Source organism: Balaenoptera borealis, assembly GCF_965194805.1.
Source record: "Balaenoptera borealis genome assembly, chromosome: 21".
Taxonomy (NCBI): Eukaryota; Metazoa; Chordata; class Mammalia; order Artiodactyla; family Balaenopteridae; genus Balaenoptera; species Balaenoptera borealis.
Window position 1 is genome coordinate 26,876,615 of NC_138880.1, and position 22,442 is coordinate 26,899,056.

Below are 22,442 nucleotides of genomic sequence, written 5' to 3' on the forward strand. Positions count from 1 at the left end.
TGGCCCTTCAGCATGGGATGCCTCAACCCAGTGTGAAAACATACAAATCATAACAAGAACATACTGATAACCTTGAGAGGGGGGCACTGTATAAAATCAGTCTGCCAAATCGCAACGGGACCTGCAGGTCATGGCAAATTCCCTTGAGAACTATGTAACGGCTTCCCTAGGTTATATTTTGGACAAGTGGTACATCTTGAATAAACACCTCCTGAGCTATCACAAAAGCCTTTAGACAATTTTTTACCCCATAATACCGTCTTATCTGGGTTCCAGTGTATTAACTCGTGAATATACTGCAAATCAGGATATTGAGCTTCAAACGGAAGGATAGGCTTCCCATCTGGGTGTATCCACAGCTCTTTGTGTGCGTTCAGTCTTCCTCCCTTGTGTGTCCAGGTGTCTGTTTTCTGGTGCTGTTCCTTGAAACTTTACCATGTCAGTAAGGTTGCTGGGAGGCTGAAAGGGAAAGGCAGTGATTAGCTGGTTGTTTTTGTTTTTCAGAGCCTCAGTCTTGGCAACGTGATCAGCTAAAGAGTTTCCTTTTGCTTCAGCAGTGTCAGCCTTTGAATGATACCTGAATAGCAAGTGCACCTGGCAGGAGAATGGCATCCAACAAGTCTGCTACATGTTTACCATTTTTAATAGGCTGTCCTCGGGATGTTAGAAATCCTGGTCCACCCCAAAAGCACAGCGGCCGTCTGTAAGTATCAGCAGGCTTTCCTTCTGCCAGCTGGCAGGCTCTCAGTGCTATTAGTTCAGCCTGCTGGACAGAAGAGACATGAGACGAGGGACCATTTTCTAGGACAGACACTGGAGGAACAATGGCAGAGCCAGCCTGGCACCGCCCATGAGGTCCTCGCAGATACGCACCACCCATGAGTAACAAAATCAGGTTTATCCATTGGGCTTTCTTGAAGATCAGTCCTGGGATAGAAAAGATATTCATTATTAACATCTGATTCTTCTGGGAGCAAGGTGGCTGAAGTTTGTCACACCTGTGGGGAGAGATTTGGTGAGAGCGAGACAATCTCATGAGAAGTTAAATCGGCTTGAATAATGTGTGTGATGAGTTTAGTAAAGCTTCCATGGCATGGGGGACAAAGAATGGTGAGAGTGTGACTCATGATGCAGCACAGCTGTTGCTGAGACAGCCCCGGGACAAGGAGGGGGGGAGAAGCCCTTGTTTACTGCAGCTAGCTGCTGGCCGTATATCCTACTGGTGGGTAGTAACCGCTGTGTTGCTGGGTTAATACTCCATGTGGCACCTTTGTTTTCATGTACAAAGAGAAAAATGGGTAAATCATAATTTGGATGCCCCAAGGCTGGGTTCTTTTTAGGGTCTCCCTGGCTTCAGAATGTTTTATTTCCCAACGAGGTTCAGCTTGGCCTTGTTTAAACAAGTTATATAATGGTTGGGCCACTAAAAAAAAAACTTTGTAATCCAGTTCCTGCAATAGCCTGCAGGGTCTAGAAATCCCCTTAAATGCCCTTTTGTCCTGGGGCGGGGAAAGCCAAAATGTCTTGCACCATCAATTAAAGGTCCTTGAGATATCATTTGTCCTAACTATTTCACATTAGCCTTACAAAATTGTAATTTTTCCTCGGACACTTTGTCCCTTTGAGCTAGTTCCTGAAGTACAGGCTGTCTTCCTGACTATCAAAGAATTTGAACACAACAGCAAATCATCTGCACACTGTGTCAGAACTGACTTATGAAGAAAAGCTAGGTCATCTAGGTACGTTCTTAGTGTCTGGGGACGGTGAGTATAGCCCTGCCGCATTGCACTCCACGCACGCTGCCATTCACCCCGAGTAGAGGCAAAGGGTACCGGCCACCAGGACGCACAGGGGTGCTGAACAGTGCGCTGCGGAGGCCACAGAAAAGAAGTCACTCTTCTCAGGAACACAGGACGGTGAGGGATGGGGGTTGGCACTACACAATGGCGAGGAGTAATGATAGCACTGCTAGAGCTCAAACCCTACACAAACCTCCAGCCCTTGCCATTAGGTCTTCTAACTGGCAGAGTGAGTGTGTTCCAAGGGCCGGTGCAAGGCGTGAAGCCTTTCTCAGTGTGAGCTGGTGGCAGGTGTTATTTCCTCCATGGCTTCCTGCCTCCATAGGGGTACTGACACGGTTCTTCTCATCTCTGGTCGTTTTTAACGGGCGGTGTGGAACGTATTTCCATATGTCAGTAACTCTTCAGGTACTAAGCCTAGCAACTCTTAGTCTGCATCACCTTGACCATGGGTCACAAACATTGTATGATGAAGGAAATCAGCTCTAAAAACATCTCCCCCTTAGGAGTAAGGAAATATGGGCTTCATAAGTTTCTAATAAATCTCTTCCTGTCAGGTGAATAGGGGTGCTTCCTACTAGAAACGATGAGTGCCTTCCTTTAAGTTCTCCTAAGTAAAATGCTGAAGATAATGGTTTAAGAGCCTTAAAAGGTGCAGTAGAAATCCCTACCATCTACACTGAAGTATTACTTCATGGGAGGGAGCCTCTGATTTTGATTTAAAACTGAGAAGGTGGTCCCTGTATCTATTAGGGCTTTGTTTCTCTCTGTCTTGTGTACTTCTCCCAGGGTGTTACATAAGAAAGACTCCCACTGTTCCCTCAGAGGAGCCCTATTCTTGTGTAACTCGGTATTCTGATCTGAAATCTAGTCTGTTCTTGAAATCTTTCATTTTTCTACAGTTCCTTCTCCAATGTTTTTTTTTTTTTTTTTAACACAGTAAAAGCAAATGCTAGGTTCCTCTGTCAGTCGAGGATTGAACCAGGGTTTGTTAACTGTAGCCTGACCTTGCTTACTTAATTGGCACGATTGAAGGTTCACGATTTTTTTTTTTAATAAATTTATCTTTAGCTGCGTTGGGTCTTCATTGCAGCACGTCAGTGCATGGGCTTTCTCTAGTTGCAGTGCGCAGGCTTCTCATTGCAGTGGCTTCTCTTGTTGCGGAGCACGGGCTTCAGTAGTTGTGGCACGCAGGCTCAGTAGTTGTGGCTCGCAGGGTCTAGAGCGCAGGCTCAGTAGTTGCTCCACAGCATGTGGGATCTTCCCAGACCAGGGCTTGAACCTGTGTCTGCATTGGCAGGAGGATTCTTAACCACAGTGCCACCAGGGAAGTCCCAAAGGTTCACAATTTTTATAGATGTATCCTCTCCTTCAATGGTTTTGAAAAGCTGGTCAGCCAGTGTGGTAAGGGCATTTGTATGTAACGCTGACCAACCTAAGTTGTGTTTTTTAATTACAGTAGCCAATTCCTCACTTATACCTTCTAAAATGGACTTAAGCAAAGGATCATTTTGGTGATTAGAGAACATTTCAGGTGTTATGCCAGTATATTGTTTAAAAGTTCTCACACCTCATAATCTAGGATTTTATCTTGTTTTTGTTTGCAGTGCTGAATTTTTGTCCAGGCTATGGCTTTTGGGAAAAACTCTGGGATAAATGAGTAATTTATGAGCTAATTCCTTGCATTCAACTCGAAAATCGAAGTTTGTTAAGGGGTGTTTCCATTCTGCTTTCTCTATCCATTGCCTTGCTTTACTTTCAGAAAGGAATAGCTGTATTAATGGATACAGATCTGCAAACCCAGACTCATAGGTTTGGATGGTTAACTCGTATTCCTTTGCATATCCCAATGGGTCTTGACTAGGCTCAGGAAACCCCTTAGCTAAAGCCCTAAGTTTTGTTCAAGTCCAGGGTGTGTATGTAAACACAGAGGACAGTTCACCTCTTCCTGTGAAAGGTTTCTCCTTAAAGGGGGATAGAAGTACTTCTGGTTTAATGTCCTCCTTTCCTGAGGGGAGAGGAAGCAGCAAGGGGCAGAGCTGATGGAAGAGAGAAGGGAACAGCATCTGCGTCAGTGGGTTCAGATAAAAGCAGAGGGAGAGGCAGGGTTAATACTAGCAGCTTTCAGAAATGTTGATAAAGTAATTTTTGGTTGATTTCCTGCAGAAGCTTATCCTTTCCTCTTTTAGAAGCTTCTAAATATCCATAAGCATTCCATTCCGTCTGTCTGATCTTATGGACTGCTTTCACTAGCTGCATATACAAGAACATTCTGGAATGTCAGAAGAACCCAAATATGGCCATTTTAGGTTGTGATCTCCTTTAGTGTGGTTTCTCCAATCAAGTAAGTATTTGCAGGTATAAATTCCATACATATTGTACATGAACCTGGCCTGGGTGTTAGTTGGAGGCTAGCAATCTGTCCTTCCTTTTTGTTTTGAAAGCTTTGTTTCCCATTGCAAGGTCGATTTGTTGAGATAAGAATCATTAGTGATGATCCCGTGGTGGGCCAGTGTGCTGGTTGTGAGCTTGATTCCTCTGGATTTTAGCCTAGAGCCACTGCAGCGCTCTTACAGGTCCCTACCTTCTGTAGCCTAAGACCATGGTGGGGGCTTGCAGCACTGAGTGGCCGGCTCTTATGTGTGTCCCCAGCTGAGATGAGTGGGTTTCCCTCTACAGACGGCAGCTCAGTGTGAGGACTTACCTCCACCGCTCCCACCAGTTTCCCAGTTGCCTGAGAAAGCCAGTGCCGTCAGGAAGGAGATGTCAGGAAGGAGATGCTCATCAGGGCTTCCAGCTCCGAAGAAGGGACATCTTCATTTTTAATCCAATACTTTCTGTTAAAGTCCAAATAAAAGAAAAATGACATGTCAGTCTCCCACCTAATTTCCCAGTCCAACCAAACTCAGTGTCTTTCAACTGAGTAAAATCTTCCCAATCTCTCTCAACTGGGATAACCCAGGTACTTCTTGAAATTAAATTCAAGGAAAACCTCCTCCCCTCCAGTGAGGACTTAATCCACCACCGAATACAACAGGATCAGCCAGTAACAGGAGATCTGAGACCAGGAGGGCTCGCCAAGGAGACAGGTGGGCACAAGAGGTCTCTGCTGGCCAGTCCCCCTCCAGTCTCTGCAGGGCTCAGGCAGAGGAGAAGCCTGCTCCGCGTCCCTTCAGGTCACCAAAGCTGCTGACTGAAGGAAAACATACAGCCCAAAAGCTGTAAGTTAAAGTTTTAAGCCCAGGAGACAGCCTCTCAGGAGGTAAGGGAGGTGCCAAGATGCATAGAGTTTTTGTTGGAAGACAAGAATTTAGTCAAAGATTACTGCTTACCACACACACCAAAGCCCCAGACAGTTTAGGTTAATAATTTTAGTGCTTTTGTATGTATGGGAAGATGAAGAATCTGGCCTCACTGAAATTATTCTTTAGATGTGCACTTAACGATCTAGGGCTGGTACCCAGAGCACAGAATGTTTCCTGAATCCCCAAAGGGCACGCCGTCAGGGCAGCTGCAGCAGCTGATGGCTCGATCGTGCCCGGTGTTCTTTGTTACTGGAATGGCAGGCGACACTCCTTGTCCACACTACATCCATCATATTGCTGCTGCTTAGTTATCAATGCGTGGACCATTATACCTGTAAATAAAAATGAATTTTCACATTGTTTTTGATGTCTACTGTTAGTAATACGTGGAACCTCTGCAGTGTTTTATATCATAATATTGACATACTGACAGATGACTCATCTTGTAAACGTACATCATTGATAAATGCAGTATTGTAAGTATTCTCTTCCTTATGATGTTAACATTTTCTCTAGCTTACCTTTCTGTAAGAATGCACTGTATACACACAACATAGAAAATATGTTAATTGACTACGTTATTGGTAAGGCTTCTGGTCAATAGTAGGCTATTAGTAGTTGAGTTTGGGGGAGTCAAAAGTTACACGCAGGAGAGAGAGAGAGTTCCCAAGATGGCAGAGGGGAGACCCTGAACTCGCCTGCTCTCATGGGCAAACCAGAATTACAGTGTGCAAAGAATATATTGTTGACAAAGACCCAAACCTACCAGAAAAGATCTGCAAGTGATAAAGAAGGAACCACAACCTGGATAGAAGGGGCCGAGTCACAGCACCGTCGAGACCCCCAGAGGAGGGAGAACAAGGTGGCAACAGAGGGCGTGGAGCTCACCCCCTCCCACAGACGTCAAATACATCTACATGTGGAGCAGTTCTCAGGGGAACTACGTGGAAACTGGCAGAGCTGCTGTACAACCAAGGCTGCAGCAAGATATGTAACCAGCGAGGACAGGAAGAAAAGCATGGGTTCGGGACCCCTGCCCCTGGGAGGGGACTAAGAAGAGGGAGATTGTGCGGGTGGACACTTGCCCTTGGGAGTGAGCCAGTCAAGCCAGACTGGGCATCCCAGGCCTGGGGCCCTGCACAGTGGAGACAAGCCTCCCTTGGCTGGCTGGAGAAGCCTAGGCTCCGTTCATGAGGAGTGCACAGGTGCTGGCTCGCCACTGGACAGGCTGGAGAGAGGTCTGACCTAGTGGCTCCCACCCTGCCAGGCACCCCAGTCCGAGTGAGGAGACAGGCCAGGCACTCCATGCCCCACCTCAGCAGTGTTTCTAGGGCAGCCAGGCCCTGGGAGGAGACTCAATCGAGGGCCACAGGGGTGGCCTAGGGGCCCGGGGTGAGGTCCAGATGGGGTGGTGGCAGCCGCTGTCAGTGCACCATGCAGGCAGCCCAGACCCTCTAAGAACAGTGGGGCTGCTGGAACCCCTGCAGCACACCACAATCCCCCAACTCCCAACTGAGCTAATCCACTCACCCACCCACTCCACGCCACAGCCCTGCACTAGGTCTCAGACAGCCACACAGGGGAAAGACGCGACGCTGGGCTGCATCCGAGCAGAGGGGCAGACACCAGCACAGACCTCTAATCACACGAGCCCCACTTGCTCTAGCAATCCCCTCCTTCGGAGCAAAGGCCCCAATGCAGAAAGAAGGAAAAACACACTTCAAGGAACAGAGCCAGCTCAAGACTGACCCTCAGGGCTTCCACTCCAGCTTGGGAGGAGACGCTCTCCCCCCAAGTCCTGACAGGGTGGGGATGGCCACTGAGCACAGAAGCCCTGCCCACACCCTGCACAGGTTCCAGCTCCTGCAAACCAGCCGCACACCCTGAGGGAAGACGTGGCTGGTGTCCACATAAAATCCAGTCCTCCCACCAAAGGCACTGGGGACACAGTCTGTATGGGGATGGTCCCACCTAAGAACACCCCTTGAGATCACAGCAGGTAACTGTTTCACCTAAATTCATAGACACAGAAATTTAAGAAAAATGACAATGCAGGGGACCTACTCTCGACTGAAAGAGAGCAAAGCCCTGAAAAAAATAATGAAACAAAGGTAATGAGTCTACCAGACACTGAATTAAAAACGCTGAATTAAAATAATCTGTGCTTAGATCAATTCTTAACAAGGAACTAGAAGCTATAAAGACAGCCTAATCAAAAATAGATAATTTTTAAAAACAGGTAATTAAATCTGAGATTAAAAAGCACTCTAGAAGCAATGAACAGCAGACTAAATGACACAGAAGAACACGTAAGTGAACTGAGAGATAGAATAGAAATCACCCAATCAGAACAGCAAACAGAAAGACAAATGAAAAGAGAAGGCAACATACAGGATCTATGGGATAATATAAAATTGTGTCAGCATTTCCATAATAGGGATTCTCCACAAGGAGAAGGAAGGGGATCAAATGTATTTTTAAGAAATTATGGCTGAAAACTTCCCACACCTAAAAAAGGAAGGAGATACCCAAATACAGGAAGCACAGAGGGTCCCAAACAACATGAGCACAAACAGACTCACTGAGACATACCACAATCACAACGGCCAAAGTTACAGAGGATTCTAAAGGCAACAACAGGGAAACAAGAGTCATATACAAGGGAACCCCCCTAACGCTATCAGCTGATTCCTCTGCGGAAAGTCTGCAGGCCTAAAGGGGGCAGCATATATACAGAGTTCTCAAAAGGAAAAACCTGCCACCTCGGATACTGCACCCAGCAAGATCATCATATGAGACAGAAGGATAAAGAATTTCTCAGGCAGTCAAAAACCAAAATAATTCACCAATACTAAAACTATTCTAGAAGTGTTGAAGGGTCTTTCTGAAACAGAAAAGTAGCAGGAAACTGTAGGAAAGGGAAAAGCCCAATAGGAAAGGCAAATATATACTAAGGATTTAAGATCACTTAAACCAGTATGTAGACTGAAACACAAAACAAGATTGTAAAAGCAATTATAACTACAGCTAACAGTAAAGGGATGAACATGAAGATGTAAACTATAACATCAAATATACACAGTGTACAAGGGGAGTAAAAAAAAAAGATCTTTTAGAACATGTCTGAACTTAAATGACTATCAGTTTAAAGCAAGTACATATAATTATGGATCAACATATGAGCCCCATGGTAACCACAAATCAAAAACCGACAACAGATACACAAAAACCAAAAAGAAAGGAAACCAAGCATACTACCGAAGAAAAATCAAACCACAACATGAGCAACAAGCAAACAGAGAAGAACTACAAAAACTGAGAAACAAAGAATAAAAATGGCAATAGGTATGTACTTATCATTACTTTAACTGTCAGTGGTCTAAATGCTCCAATCAGCAGACACAGGGTGGATTTTTCAGAGTGTACATTTTTCTCTGAGTTGGACTCCTCCACAACTGACTATTCCTAAGGGGCTGATGAGCTGCCTGGGCCTGGGAGGAAAGGATCCAAACCTTCCAAAAGGTGAGCTCTGCATTGGCCAAAAATATTAAAAGTTTGATTTCCTCTCCTACAAGTGTGAGGAAATAAATCAGTTTCTGGGCTGGAGAAAACTTTAGATAAACTAGAGGCAAGAAGGGGATAAAGCTCTCCAACCTCTTCTTCAACTTGGTCGCTGCTGCTGGTGCCCCTCCTAGCATTCCCACCAAAATCACAACAGCTGAACAAGCATTAACAAAAAAAACTGGAACTGAGATTGCTTCAAGATGGGCTCTCATGCCCTCTTGCAAGAGCACCAGAATCACAACTAACTGCTGAACAAGCATCTACAGGAAGACACTAGAAATCACCAAAAAAGATACCCCACATCCAAAGACAAAGGAGAAGCCACAATGAGATGGTAGGAGGGGGTGCAATCACAATAAAATCTAATCCCATAACTGCTGGGTGGGTGATTCACAGACTGGAGAACACTGAAACCACAGAAGTCCACCCACTGGAGTGAAGGTTCTGAGCCCCACGTCAGGTTTCCCAACCTGGGGGTCTGGCAACAGGAGATGGAATTCCTAGAGAATCAGACTTTGAAGGCTAGCGGGATTTGATTGCAGGACTTCGACAGGACTGGGGGAAACAGAGACTCCACTCTTGGAGGGCACACACAAAGTAGTGTGCACATCGGGACCCAGGGGAAGGAGCAGTGACCCCAGGGGAGACTGAACCAGACCTCCCTGCTAGTGTTGGAGGGTCTCATGCAGAGGCGGGGGGTGGCTGTGTCTCACTGTGGGGACAAGGACACTGGCAGCAGAAATTCTGGGAAGTACTCCTTGGCGTGAGCCATCCCAGAGTCCACCACTAGCCCCACCAAAGAGCCCAGGTAGGCTCCAGTGTTGGGTCGCCTCAGGCCAAACAACCAACAGGGAGGGAACCCAGCCCCACTCATCAACAGTCAAGTGGATTAAAGTTTTACTGAGCTCTGCCCACCAGAGCAACAGCCAGCTCTACCCAACACCAGTCCCTCCCATCAGGAAACTTGCACAAGCCTCTAAGATAGCCTCATCCACCAGAGGGCAGACAGCAGAATCAAGAAGAACTATAATCCTGCAGCATGTGGAACAAAAACCACATTTACAGAAAGATAGACAAGATGAAAAGGCAGAGGGCTATATACCAGATGAAGGAACAAGAAGAAACCCCAGAAAAACAACTAAATGAAGTGGAGATAGGCAACTTTCCAGAAAAAGAACTCAGAATGATGATAGTGAAGATGATCCAGGACCTCGGAAAAAGAATGGAGGCAAAAATCGAGAAGATGCAAGAAATGTTTAACAAAGACCTAGAAGAATTAAAGAATAAACAAATAGAGATGAACAATACAATAACTGAAATGAAAACTACACTAGAAGGAATCAATAGCAGAAAAACTGAGGCAGAAAAACGGATGAGTGACCTGGAAGGCAGAATGGTGGAATTCACTGCTGCAGAACAGATAAAGAAAAAAAGAATGAAAAGAAATGAAGACAGCCTAAGAGACCTCTGGGATAACATTAAATGCAACAACATTCACTTTATAGGGGTCCCAGAAGGAGAAGAGAGAGAAAGGACCTGAGAAAATATGTGAAGAGATTATAGTTGAAAACTTCCTACCATGGGAAAGGAAATAGCCACCCAAGTCCAGGAAGCACAGAGAGTCCCATATAGGATAAATCCAAGGAGAAACACGCTGAGACACATAGTAATCAAATTGGCAAAAATTAAAGACAAAGAAAAATTATTGAAAGCAGCAAGGGAAAAAGGACAAACAACATACAAGGGAACTCCCATAAGGTTAACAGCTGATTTCTCAGCAGAAACTCTACAGGCCAGAAGGGAGTGGCATGACATGTTTAAAGTGATGAAAGAGAAGAACCTACAACCAAGATAACTCTACCCGGCAAGGATCTCATTCAGATTCGATGGAGAAGTCAAAAGCTTTACAGACAAGCAAAAGCTAAGAGAATTCAGCACCACCAAACCAGCTCTACAACAAATGCTAAAGGAACTTCTCTAAGTGGGAAACACAAGAGAAGGACCTACAAAAACAAACCCAAAACAATTAAAATGGTAATAGGAACATACATATCAATAATTACCTTAAATGTGAATGGATTAAATGCTCCAACTAACACAGGCTTGCTGAATGGATACAAAAACAAGACCCATATATATGCTGTCTACAGGAGACCCACTTCAGACCTAGGGACACATACAGACTGAAAGTGAGGGGATGGAAAAAGATATTCCATGCAAATGGAAATCAAAAGAATGCTGGAGTAGCAATACTCATATCAGATAAAATAGACTTTAAAATAAAGAATGTTACAAGAGACAAGGAAGGACACTACATAATGATCAAGGGATCAATCCAAGAAGATATAGCAATTATAAATATATATGCCCCCAACACAGGAGCACCTCAATACATAAGGCAACTGCTAACAGCTGTAAAAGAGGAAATCGACAGTAACACAATAATAGCGGGGGACTTTAACACTTACACCAACGGACAGATCATCCAAACAGAAAATTAATAAGGAAACACAAGCTTTAAATGACACAACAGACCAGAAAGATTTAATTGATATTTATAGGACATTCCATCCAAAAACAGCAGATTACACTTTCTTCTCAAGTGCGCACAGAACATTCTCTAGGATAGATCACATCTTGGGTCACAAAACAAACCTCAGTAAATTTAAGAAAATTGAAGTCATATCAAGCATCTTTTCTGACCACAACGCTATGAGATTAGAAATCGATTACAGGGAAAAAAACATAAAAAATACAAATACATGGAGGCTAAACAATACATTACTAAATAACCAAGAGATCACTGAGGAAATCAAAGAGGAAGTCAAAAAATACCTAGAGACAAATGACAAAACACGACGATCCAAAACCTATGGGATGCAGCAAAAGCAGTTCTAAGAGGAAAGTTTATAGCAATACAAGCCTACTTCAAGAAACAAGAAAAATCTCAAACAATCTACACCTAAAGGAACTAGAGAAAAAAGAACAAACAAAACCCAAAGTTAGCAGAAGGAAAGAAATCATAAAGACCAGACCAGAAATAAATGAAATAGAAACAAAAAAAAACAATACCAGAGATCAATAAAACTAAAAGCTGGTTCTTTGAGAAGATAAACAAAATTGATAAACCATTAGCCAGACTCATCAACAGGGAGTGGACTCAATAAAATTAGAAATGAAAAAGAAAAGTTACAACAGAAACAGCAGAAATACAGAGCATCCTAAGAGACTACTACAAGCAACTCTATGCCAAAAAAATGGACAACCTGCAAGAAATGGACAAATTCTTAGAAAGGTATAACCTTCCAAGACTGAACCAGGAAGAAATAGAAAATATGAACAGACCAATCACAAATAATGAAACTGAAACTGTGATGAAAAATCTTCCAACAAACAAAAGTCCAGGACCAGATGGCTTCACAGGTGAATTCTATCAAACATTTAGAGAAGAGCTAACACCCATCCCTTCTCAAACTCTTCCAAAAAATTGCAGAGGAAGGAACACTCCCAAACTCATTCAATGAGGCCACCATCACCCTGATACCAAAACCAGACAAAGATACTACAAAAAAAGAAAATTACAGACCAATATCACTGATGAATATAGATGCAAAAATACTAGCAAACAGAATCCAACAGCACATTAAAAGGATCATACACCATGATCAAGTGGGATTTATCCAAGGGATGCAAGGATTCTTCAATATACGCAAATCAATCAATGTGATACACCATATTAACAAACTGAAGAATAAAAACCGTATGATCAACTCAATAGATGCAGAAAAAGCTTTTGACAAAATTCAACACCCATTTATGATAAAAACTCTCCAGAAAGTGGGCACAGAGGGAACCTACCTCAACATAATAAAGGCCATATATGACAAACCCACAGCAAACATCATTCTCAATGGTGAAAAACTGAAAGCATTTCCTCTACGATCTGGAACAAGACAAGGATGTCCACTCTCACCACTATTATTCAACATAGTTTTGGAAGTCCTAGCCATGGCAGAGAAGAAAAAGAAATAAAAGGAATCCAAATTGGAAAAGAAGAAGTAAAACTGTCACTGTTTGCAGATGACATGATACATAGAGAATCCTAAAGATGCCACCAGAAAAATACTGGAGCTAATCAGTGAATTTGGTAAAGTTGCAGGATACAAAATTAATGCTCAGAAATCTCTTGCATTCCTATACACTAATGATGAAAAATCTGAAAGAGAAATTAAGGAAACACTCCCATTTACCACTGCAACAAAAAGAATAAAATACCTAGGAATAAACCTACCTAGGGAGACAAAAGACCTGTATATGCAGAAAATATAAGACACTGATGAAAGAAATTAAAGATGATACAAACAGATGGAGAGATATACCATGTTCTTGGGCTGGAACAATCAGTATTGTGAAAATGACTGTACTACCGAAAGCAATCTACAGATTCAATGCAATCCCTATCAAACTACCAATGGCATTTTTTACAGAACTAGAACAAAAAAATCTTAATATTTGTATGGAGACACAAAAGACCCCAAATAGCCAAAGCAGTCTTGAGGGAAAAAAACAGAGCTGGAGGAATCAGACTCCTGACTTCAGACTATACTACAAAGCTACAGTAATCAAGACAATATGGTACTGGCACAAAAACAGAAATACAGATCAATGGAACAGGATAGAAAGCCCAGAGATAAACCCACGCACCTATGGTCAACTAATCTATGACAAAGGAGGCAAGGATATACAATGGAGAAAAGACAGTCTCTTCAATAAGTGGTGCTGGGAAAACTGGACAGCTACATGTAAAAGAATGAATTTGAACACTCCTTACACCATACACAAAAATAAACTCAAAATGGATTCGAGACCTAAATGTAAGACCAGACACTATAAAACTCTTAGAGGAAAACATAGCAAGAACAACCTTTGACATAAATCACAGCAAGATCTTTTTCTATCCACCCCCTAGAGTAATGAAAATAAAAACAAAAGTAAATAAATGGGACCTAATAACTTAAAAGCTTTTGCACAGCAAAGGAAACCATTAACAAAACCAAAAGACAACCGTCAGAATGGGAGAAAATATTTGCAAACAAAGCAACTGACAAGGGATTAATCTCCAAAATACATAAACAGCTCATGCAGCTCAATATCAAAAAAAAAAACCCAATTAAAAAATGGGTGGAAGATCAAAATAGACATTTCTCTAAAGAAGACACACAGATAGCCAAAAAGCACATCAAAAAAAGTTCAACATCACTAATTATTAGAGAAATGCAAATCGAAACTACAATGAGGTATCACCTCACACCAGTCAGAATGGCCATCATTAAAAAATCTACAAACAATAAATGCTGGAGAGGGTTTGGAGAAAAGGGAACCCTCTTGTACTGTTGGTGGGAATGTAAATTGATACAGTCACTATGGAGAACAGTATAGAGGTTCCTTAAACTAAAAATAGAATTACCATATGACCCAGCAGTCCACTACTGGGTATATACCCAGGGAAAATCATAATTCAAAAAGACACATGCACCCCAATGTTCATTGCAGCACTGTTTACAATAGCCAGGTCATGGAACCAACCTAAATGCCCATTAACAGATGAATGGATAAAGAAGATGTGGTAAATATATACAGTAGAGTATTAGTCAGCCATAAAAAGGAATGAAATTGGGTCATTTGTAGAGACATGGATGGACCTAGAGACTGTCATATAGAGTGAAGTAAGAAAGAGAAAAACAAATGGTACAGATGAACCAGTTTGCAAGGCAGAAATAGAGACAGAGATGTAGAGAACAAACAGATGGACACCAAGGGGGTAAAGGATGGGTGGGATGAATCGAGAGATTGGGATTGACATATATACACTAATCGGTATAAAATAGATAACTAATGAGAACCTGCTGTATAGCACAGGTAACTCCACTTAGCTGTACAGTAGAAACTAACACAACACTGTAAAACAACTATAACCCAATCTAAAAAAAAAAAACTTACAATGAGGTATCACCTCACACTGGTCAGAATAGCCATTGTCAAAAAGTCTATGAACAAGGGACTTCCCTGGCAGTCCAGCGGTTAGGACTCTGCTTTCCCAATGCAGGGGACACAGGTTCAATCCGCGGTCAGGGAACTAGATCCCACATGCTGCAACTAAAGACCTGGCACAGCCAAATAAATAATATTAAAAAAAAAAAAAGTCTACGAACAATAAACAGTGGAGCAGGTGGGGGGAAAGGGAACCTTCCTACACTGTTGGTGGGAATGTAATTCATTTGGTGCAGCCACTATGGAAAACAGTATAGAGGTTTCTTGAAAAAACTAAAAAGAGAACTACCATATAATACAGCAGTCCCACTCCTAGGGATATATCCAGTGAAAATGATCATTCAAAAAGATACATGCACCCCAGTGCTCACTGCAGCACTATTTACATTAGCCAAGACATGGAAGCAACCTAAGTGTCCATCAACAGAGCAACGGATAAAAAAGATGTGGTACATATATGCAATGGAATACTACTCATCCATAAAAAAAGAATGAAATAATGCCATTTACAGCAACATGGATGGACCTAGAGATTAACATACTAAGTGAAGTCAATCAGAGAGACAAATCTCATATGGTATCACTTATATGTGTAATCTAAAAAGATGATTCAAATGAATTTATTTACAAAACAGAAACAGTCCCACAGACTTTGAATACAAACTTACGATTACCAAAGGGAAAAGGTGGAGGGGTGAGGGATAAAGTCGGAGTTTGGGATTAACATACACACACCACTATATTTAAAATAGATAATCAATGAGGACCTACTGCATAGCACAGGGAACTCTACTCAGTATTCTGTAATAACCTACATGGGAAAAGAATCTGAAAAAGAATGGATATATGTATATGTATAACTGAACTGCTTTGCTGTACACCTGAAAGCAACCCAACATTGTAAATCAACTATATCTGTATATAAAATAAAATTTAAATTAAAAAGAAAAAAAAGAAAAATGCCCCCAAACCAAATTATTATTTACTCCTTTCCTTTGATACTGTTTTATACTTTTTGCTTATAAGTTTAGATAATTATGTTGTTTTACCTTCAGTAGCAATATTTTAGTTACAGGTAAAGTCATTCCTATGTGAAATAGTATTTAATGCATGCACGTTTGGAATTAACATTATTCAACACATTCTGCTGTTACTTACAACTAGCAATTTATATTTTAATGTTGTAAGTAGTTGTGGAGTTTAGTCATTTTATGTACATTGAATTATTTACTGTCATTAAATAAGTATCTTTTTTCTTTAGTGGCTCAAAATATAGCTTTGTAAATAAAAAAGACATAGGGTGGCTGCCTGGATTAAAAAAACAAAGCTCTTCAATATGCTGTCTACAAGAGACTCACTTCAGGGTGAAAGATGCACAGAGACTGAAAGTGAGGGGATAGAAAAAGATTTCGCACAAACAGAAGAAAGCAAGAGTAGCAATACTCCTAATCAGGCAAAACAGACTTTAAAACAAAGGATAAAAAGAGACAAAGAAGAGCATTATATAATGATAAAGGGATCAATGCAAGAAGAGAATATTTGTTAACAAATACACACCCAGTATAGGATTACCTCATCTATATAAAGCAAATACTGACAGACATGAAGGGAGAAATTGACAATAGGAGTAGACTAACACCCCAGTGACATCACTGGGCAGGTAAGACCAAAAAAAAAAAAAAATCAAGAAGGCAATCGTTGTCTTAAATGACAGAATAGATCAGTTGGACTTAAATGATATCCATAGGATATTACATCTAACAAAGCAGAATACAAATCCTTTTCTTAATTAACTCATGTATTTATTTATTTACTTTTTGTCTGCATTGGGTCTTTGTTGGTGTGCCCAGGCTTTCTCTAGTTGCAGCCAGCTGGGGCTACTCTTCATTGTGGTGCGCGGGCTTCTCATTGCAGTGGCTTCTCTTGTTGCGGAGCACAGGCTCTAGGCACGCGGGCTCAGTAGTTGTGGCTCGCGGGCTCTAGACACAGGCTCAGTAGCTGTGGCACACAGGCTTAGCTGCTCCACAGCATGTGGGATCTTCCCGGACCAGGGATCAAACCTGTGTCCCCAGCATTGGCAGGTGGATTCTTAACCACTGCACCACTAGGGAAGTCCCACAAATCCTTTTTGAAGTGCACATGGAACATTCTCAAGGATAGAGCACCTACCACGTCACAAAATAAGCCTCAACAAATATAAGAGGATAGAAATAATATCAAGCATTTTTCCCACTATTACATCAACTGAAGAAAAAATGGGAAAAGAACAAACATGTGGAGACTAAACATGCCTCTAAAAAAAATATCAATGGGTTAACAATGACATCAAAGAGGAAATAAAATACCTCAAGTCAAATGAAAATAAAAACACAACTCCAGAAAATCTATAGGATGCAGGAAAAGTAGATCTAAGGGGGAAGTTCATAGCAATATAGGCCTTCAAGAAACAAGAAAAATCTCAAACAACTTAACCTACCACCTAAAAGAATTAGGAAAAGAACAAAGCCCAATGTGAACAGAAGGAAGGAAATAAAGATCGGAGAGGAAATAAAAGATTAATTAAAGACCTATTTGAAAAGATAAAATTGATAAACCTTTAGCCAGACTCACCAAGAAAAGAGGACCAAGTAAACAAAATAAGAAAGGATAAATAACTGACACCACAGAAATATAAAAGATAATCATATTACTATGACTAGTTATATGTCAACAAATTGGACAACCTAGAAGAAATGGACAAATTTCTAGATATCTACAGACTGCGAAGACTGAGTCAAGAAGTAGATAATTTGAACCGATCGCTAGAAGTGAAATCGAATCTGTAATAAAAATAAATAAATAAATAAATACTTCCAGCAAACAAAAGTGGACTGTTTCACAGGGGAATGCTACCTAGCGAACAAAGAACTTCTATCTATCCTTCCAAAACTCTTCCAAATAACTGAAGGCGGAACACTGCCAAAATCATTCTATGAAGCCACCATCATCCTGATACCAAAACCAGACAAAGACACCACAAAAGAAGAAAATTACAGGCCAGTATCTTTCATGAACAAAGATGCAAAAATCCTCATCAAAATGTTAGCACACAAAATCCAACAATACATAAAAAGGGTCATATACCATTCTCAATTTGGATTCATTCCAGGGTTGCAAGGATGGTTCAACATACGTGAAATGAAAACAAAAACACCAGTGTGATACTTCACACTAACAAAAGGAAAGACAGAAACCACATGATCCTTTCAGTATTTGCAGAAAAAGCATTTGATAAAATTCAACATGATAAAAACTCTTACCGAAGTGGAGAGGGAACATGTCTCAACATTAATAAAAGTCATTAAAGCAAACCCACAGCCAATACAATACTCAATGGTGAAAAGCTGAAAGCCTTTCTGCTAAATTCAGGAACAAGACAAGGACGCCTACTCTCACCACCTCTATTCAACATAATATTGGAAGTCCTAGGCACAGCAAATCAGATATGAAAAAGAAATAAAGGGTATCCAGATTGGAAGCAAAGAGGTACAACTGTCCCTATTTACAGATGACATGATACTGTGTATCAAGAACCCTAAAGTTTCTCCACCTAAAAACTATGAGAACTAATGAATTCAGCAAGCTTGTTAATATACAGAAATACATTGCATTTCTATGCACTAATAATGAAATTTCAGAAAGGGAAATTTTTTTTAAATCCCATTTAAAAGTCACATTAAAAAAAAAAACAACCTAGGAATAAACTTAACCAAGGAGGTGAAAAGCCTATATGCTGAAAACTATATAAAACATTGATAAAAGAAATGGAAAGATACCCCGTGCTCTTGTATTGGAAGAATATTAAAATGGCCATAATACCCAAAGCAGTATTCACATTTAACTCGATCCCTATCAAAATACTGAGGAGATTTTTTTCACAGAACTGGAATAATCCAAAAATTTGTACAGAACTACAAAAGACTATGAATTGCCAAAGCAATCGTAGAAACAAGAGCAAAGCTGGAGGCATGACCCTCCCAGGCTTCAGAGTATACTACAAAGCTACAGTAATCAAAGAGCAGTGTTGTAGTGGCAGAAAAACAGACATAGAGCAATGTCACAGAGAAGAGAGCCCAGAAATAAAGCCATGCCCCTACAGTCAATGAATCTACAAAGGAGGCAAGAATATACAATGGAGAAAAGACCGTCTCTTTCAACAAGTGGTGCTGGGAAAGCTGGACAGCCACATGCAGAAGAAAGATTATTTTTATATGTGGTGTGAGAGAACATTCTAAACTCAAAATGGTTTTAAGACCTAAAAGTAAGACAAAACCATAAGAGAACATAGGAACACTCTGACATAAATGGTAGCACTATTTCTTGAATCAGTCACCTAAGGCAAAAGAATTAAAGGAAAACAACAACACATAATAATAATAATAAAGACAAATGAGACCTAATTAAACATAAAAGATTTTGCACAGCAAAGGAAGCCATCAACAAAACAAAAAGACAACCTGCTGAATGGGAGGGACTATTTGCAAATCATGCGCATCAACAAAGGGTGAATATCCAAAATACACCAACAGCTCATACAACTCAATACCAAAAAAACAATCCAATCAAAAAAATGGGCAGAAAACTCAAATTGACATTTTTTCCAAAGACGGCACATGGATGGCAAACGGGCCCATGAAGAGATGCTCAACTTTGCTAATCAATAGAGAAATGCAAATCAAAACTACAATGAGGTATCATCCCAAATCTGTCGGAATGGCTACCATCAAAAAGCCTACAAATAACGCATGTTGGAGAGGATACAGAGAAAAGGGAGCCCTTGTACTCTTTTCATGGGAATGTAAGTTGGTGCAGCCACTATGGTCCTCAAAAAACTAAAAATACAACTGCCATATGATCCAGCAGTGCTACTCCTGGGCATATTTCCAGAAAAAACAACACTAATTTGAAAAGATACATGCACCCCAATGTTCATAGCTGCACTATTTACAATATGTAAATAGCCAGGACATAGAAGCAACCTAAGTGTCCATCGACAGAGGCATGGATAAAGAAGATGTAGTACATATATACAATGGAATATTACTCAGCCATAAAAAAGAATGAAATAACGCCATTTGTAGCAATGTGGATGGATTTACAGAATATTACACTTAGAGAAATAAGTCAGAGAAAGACAAATACTACATGGTATCACTCACACGTGGAATCTAAGACACACAAATGAATGTATATGTAAAACAGAAACAGATTCACAGACAGACTTCTAGAAGACAAACTTATGTTACCAAAGGGGAGATGGAAGCAGGGAGAGACACATTAGGGGTAAGAGAGTAACAGATACGAACTAGCAGATAAAAAAATAAGCAACAAGGATTTACTGTATAGCACAGGGCACTACACTCATTATCTTGTCATTTGTAACAGTACAATCTGTAGAAACACTGAATCTGAATCACTGCTGTATACTTGAAACAATATTGTAGACCAACTATACTTCAACAGAAAAAAGAGGACCCCTACCCCAGAGTGGGTGGCCCACAAATGGGAGAAGAGTTGCAACTGCAGAAGTGCTCTCCAAGGAGCAAGGGGTCTGGGCCCCACATCGGCTCCCCAGGGTGAGCGTGCTGCACCAGGAAGACAAGTCCCCAGACCATTTGGCTTTGAAGGCCGGTGGGGTTGCTTTCAGGAGACCCCGAGGGCTGTGGGGAAGAGACTCCACTCTTAAAGGATGCACACAGACTCTCACGAGCTGCAAGACCCAGGGCAGCAGCAGTGATCTGCAGGAGCCTGGGTCAGACCCACCTGCTGATCATCGCATCCTCCTGGAGAGGCTGGGGGCTCACCCTGCGGACACAGACACTGGCAGCTGCCATTTGGGAGCCCAGTGTACCACGTGGACACTCGCTGGCAACCAGCACTGTGGAATCCTCCCTCTAGCTTCTCAGCCTCAGGACCCAGCCCCACCCCTGCCCAATAGCCTCTAGGCACCAGTACTGGGATGCCTCAGGCTACGCAGTGAACGGGCAGGGGCACAGCCCCGCCCAGCGGACAGGCTGCTTTAAGAACCCCCAGCCCACAGCCACCCCTGGACACGCCCTGCCCACCAGAGGGCCCAGGACCTCGCCCCACACACCGGAGCCCAGGCACTAGACCAGGGAGCCCCAGGCCCTGCAGTCGGAGATCCCGGGACTCAGCCCTGCCCACCAGCAAGCCTACTCCAGCCTTGAGGCCACCCTCACCTACCAGCGGGCAGACACCAGCCCCAGGACAACTGTAGCCCTGCAGCCTGCTGTGACAGGACCCAGCCCGCTGACCAGCAGGCCAACACAAGCTTCAGGACCCCTGGACCCCACCCAGGGGGGTCAGTCTGTTCAGCCTGACACCAGCTACTGAACCCCTGGGCCCTACAGCCAGCCCCCAGGACCTGGCTCTGCCCACCCGTGAGGCAGCACTAGCCTGGGGCGCCCCCGGGGATTCTGCAGCCAGCCACCTCGTGACCTGGCCCCACCAACCAGAATCTGGCAGCCTCTGTGCAAGGCAGGGCCTGGCAACCACATGGATGGGGGCCAGCCACGCCCACCAGGGCACCCTCAGTAGTCAGACCGCCACAGCAGTAGGACCTACGCAGCCCTCACTGGGGGAACCACTGGAGCATACAGCTCTGGCGACAGGAGGAGAGTGTGCTTCTGGGGCACTCAGGATGTCTCCTACAGAGGGCCACTTCTCCAAGGGCGGGAAACATAACCAACCGCCAGATACGCAGAAGTACAGCGATTTAGGCAAGATGAAGTGACAGAGGAACATATTCCAAATGAAGGAATGAGATAAAACCCCAGAAGAAAAACTAAGTGAAGTGGAGATAAGCAATCTACCTCAGGATGAATGATCATAAAGCTGATCAAAGAACTCAGGGGGAGAATGCATTAACGGAGCAAGAAGTTAGAAGTTTTAAAGTGTTAGAAAACATAAAAAACCCAACAGAGGTGAAGAATATAATAACTGAAATGAATACAGTAGGCGAAATCAACAGACTGATACAGAGGAATGGATTAGTAAGCTGGAAGACAGTCGTGGAAATCACTGATGCTAAAGAGAAGAAATAAGAAATGACAGTGTAAGAGACTTCTGGGACCTCAAGTGCACTAATATTTACACATAAAGGTCCTAGAAAGGGAAGAGAAAAAGGGGCAGAGAACACGTTTGAAGAAATAGCTGAAAACTTCTGTAACCTGGGAGAGGAAACAGACATCCAGCTCCTAGAAGCACAGAGAGTCCCAAACAGGATCAACCGAAGGAGGATCACACCAAGACACATTGTAAGTAAAACAGCAAAAATTGGCGTGAACATTAACAGCAGCAAAGGAAAAGCAACAAGGGAACTCCCATAACGCTACCAGCTGACTTTTCAACAAACTCTGCAGGCCAGAAGGGAGGAGCACAATATATTTAAAGTGATAAAAGGGAAAAACCTACAACCAAGAATACTCTGCCCAGCAAGACTTTGATTTGATGGAGAGATCAAGGAATTTACAGATGAGCAAAAGCTAAAAAGTTCAGCACCACCAAACCAGCTTTACAAAAATATTAATAGGACTTTTCTAAGCAAAAAAAGAGAAGGCCACAACTAAAAACACAAAAATTACAAAGGGAAAAAGCTCATCAGTAAAGGCAAATATTTAGTAAAGGTACTAAATCATGTACAAAGCAAGTAAGAAAGTTAAAA

At 42.2% G+C, this 22,442-nt stretch overlaps 2 protein-coding genes and 1 long non-coding RNA gene across 5 annotated transcripts in view; 1 reads left to right on the plus strand and 2 right to left on the minus strand.

Moving 5' to 3' along the window:
* The window catches only part of LOC309619764 (uncharacterized protein), a 9,360-nt gene extending 6,513 nt beyond the window's left edge, over window positions 1-2,847 (plus strand). For all 3 annotated transcript variants that reach the window (XM_082375439.1, XM_082375438.1, XM_082375440.1), the window contains one exon: window positions 505-2,847. In XM_082375439.1, coding sequence (XP_082231565.1) covers window positions 505-581 — 77 coding nt within the window. In that variant the 3' untranslated portion in view covers window positions 582-2,847. The remainder of the gene's footprint in view (window positions 1-504) is intronic.
* The window catches only part of LOC309619772, a 46,483-nt gene continuing 24,041 nt past the window's right edge, over window positions 1-22,442 (minus strand). Inside the window, exon 3 of the long non-coding RNA XR_014239202.1 lies at window positions 1-5,436. This is a non-coding gene — a long non-coding RNA (uncharacterized lncRNA). The remainder of the gene's footprint in view (window positions 5,437-22,442) is intronic.
* Window positions 1-22,442, minus strand: part of LOC309619490 (uncharacterized protein) — a gene marked incomplete at its 5' end in the record, with an annotated part of 38,510 nt that continues 16,068 nt past the window's right edge. Inside the window, one exon of the mRNA XM_082374685.1 lies at window positions 1-22,442. This exon is cut by the window's right edge and continues 8,189 nt beyond it.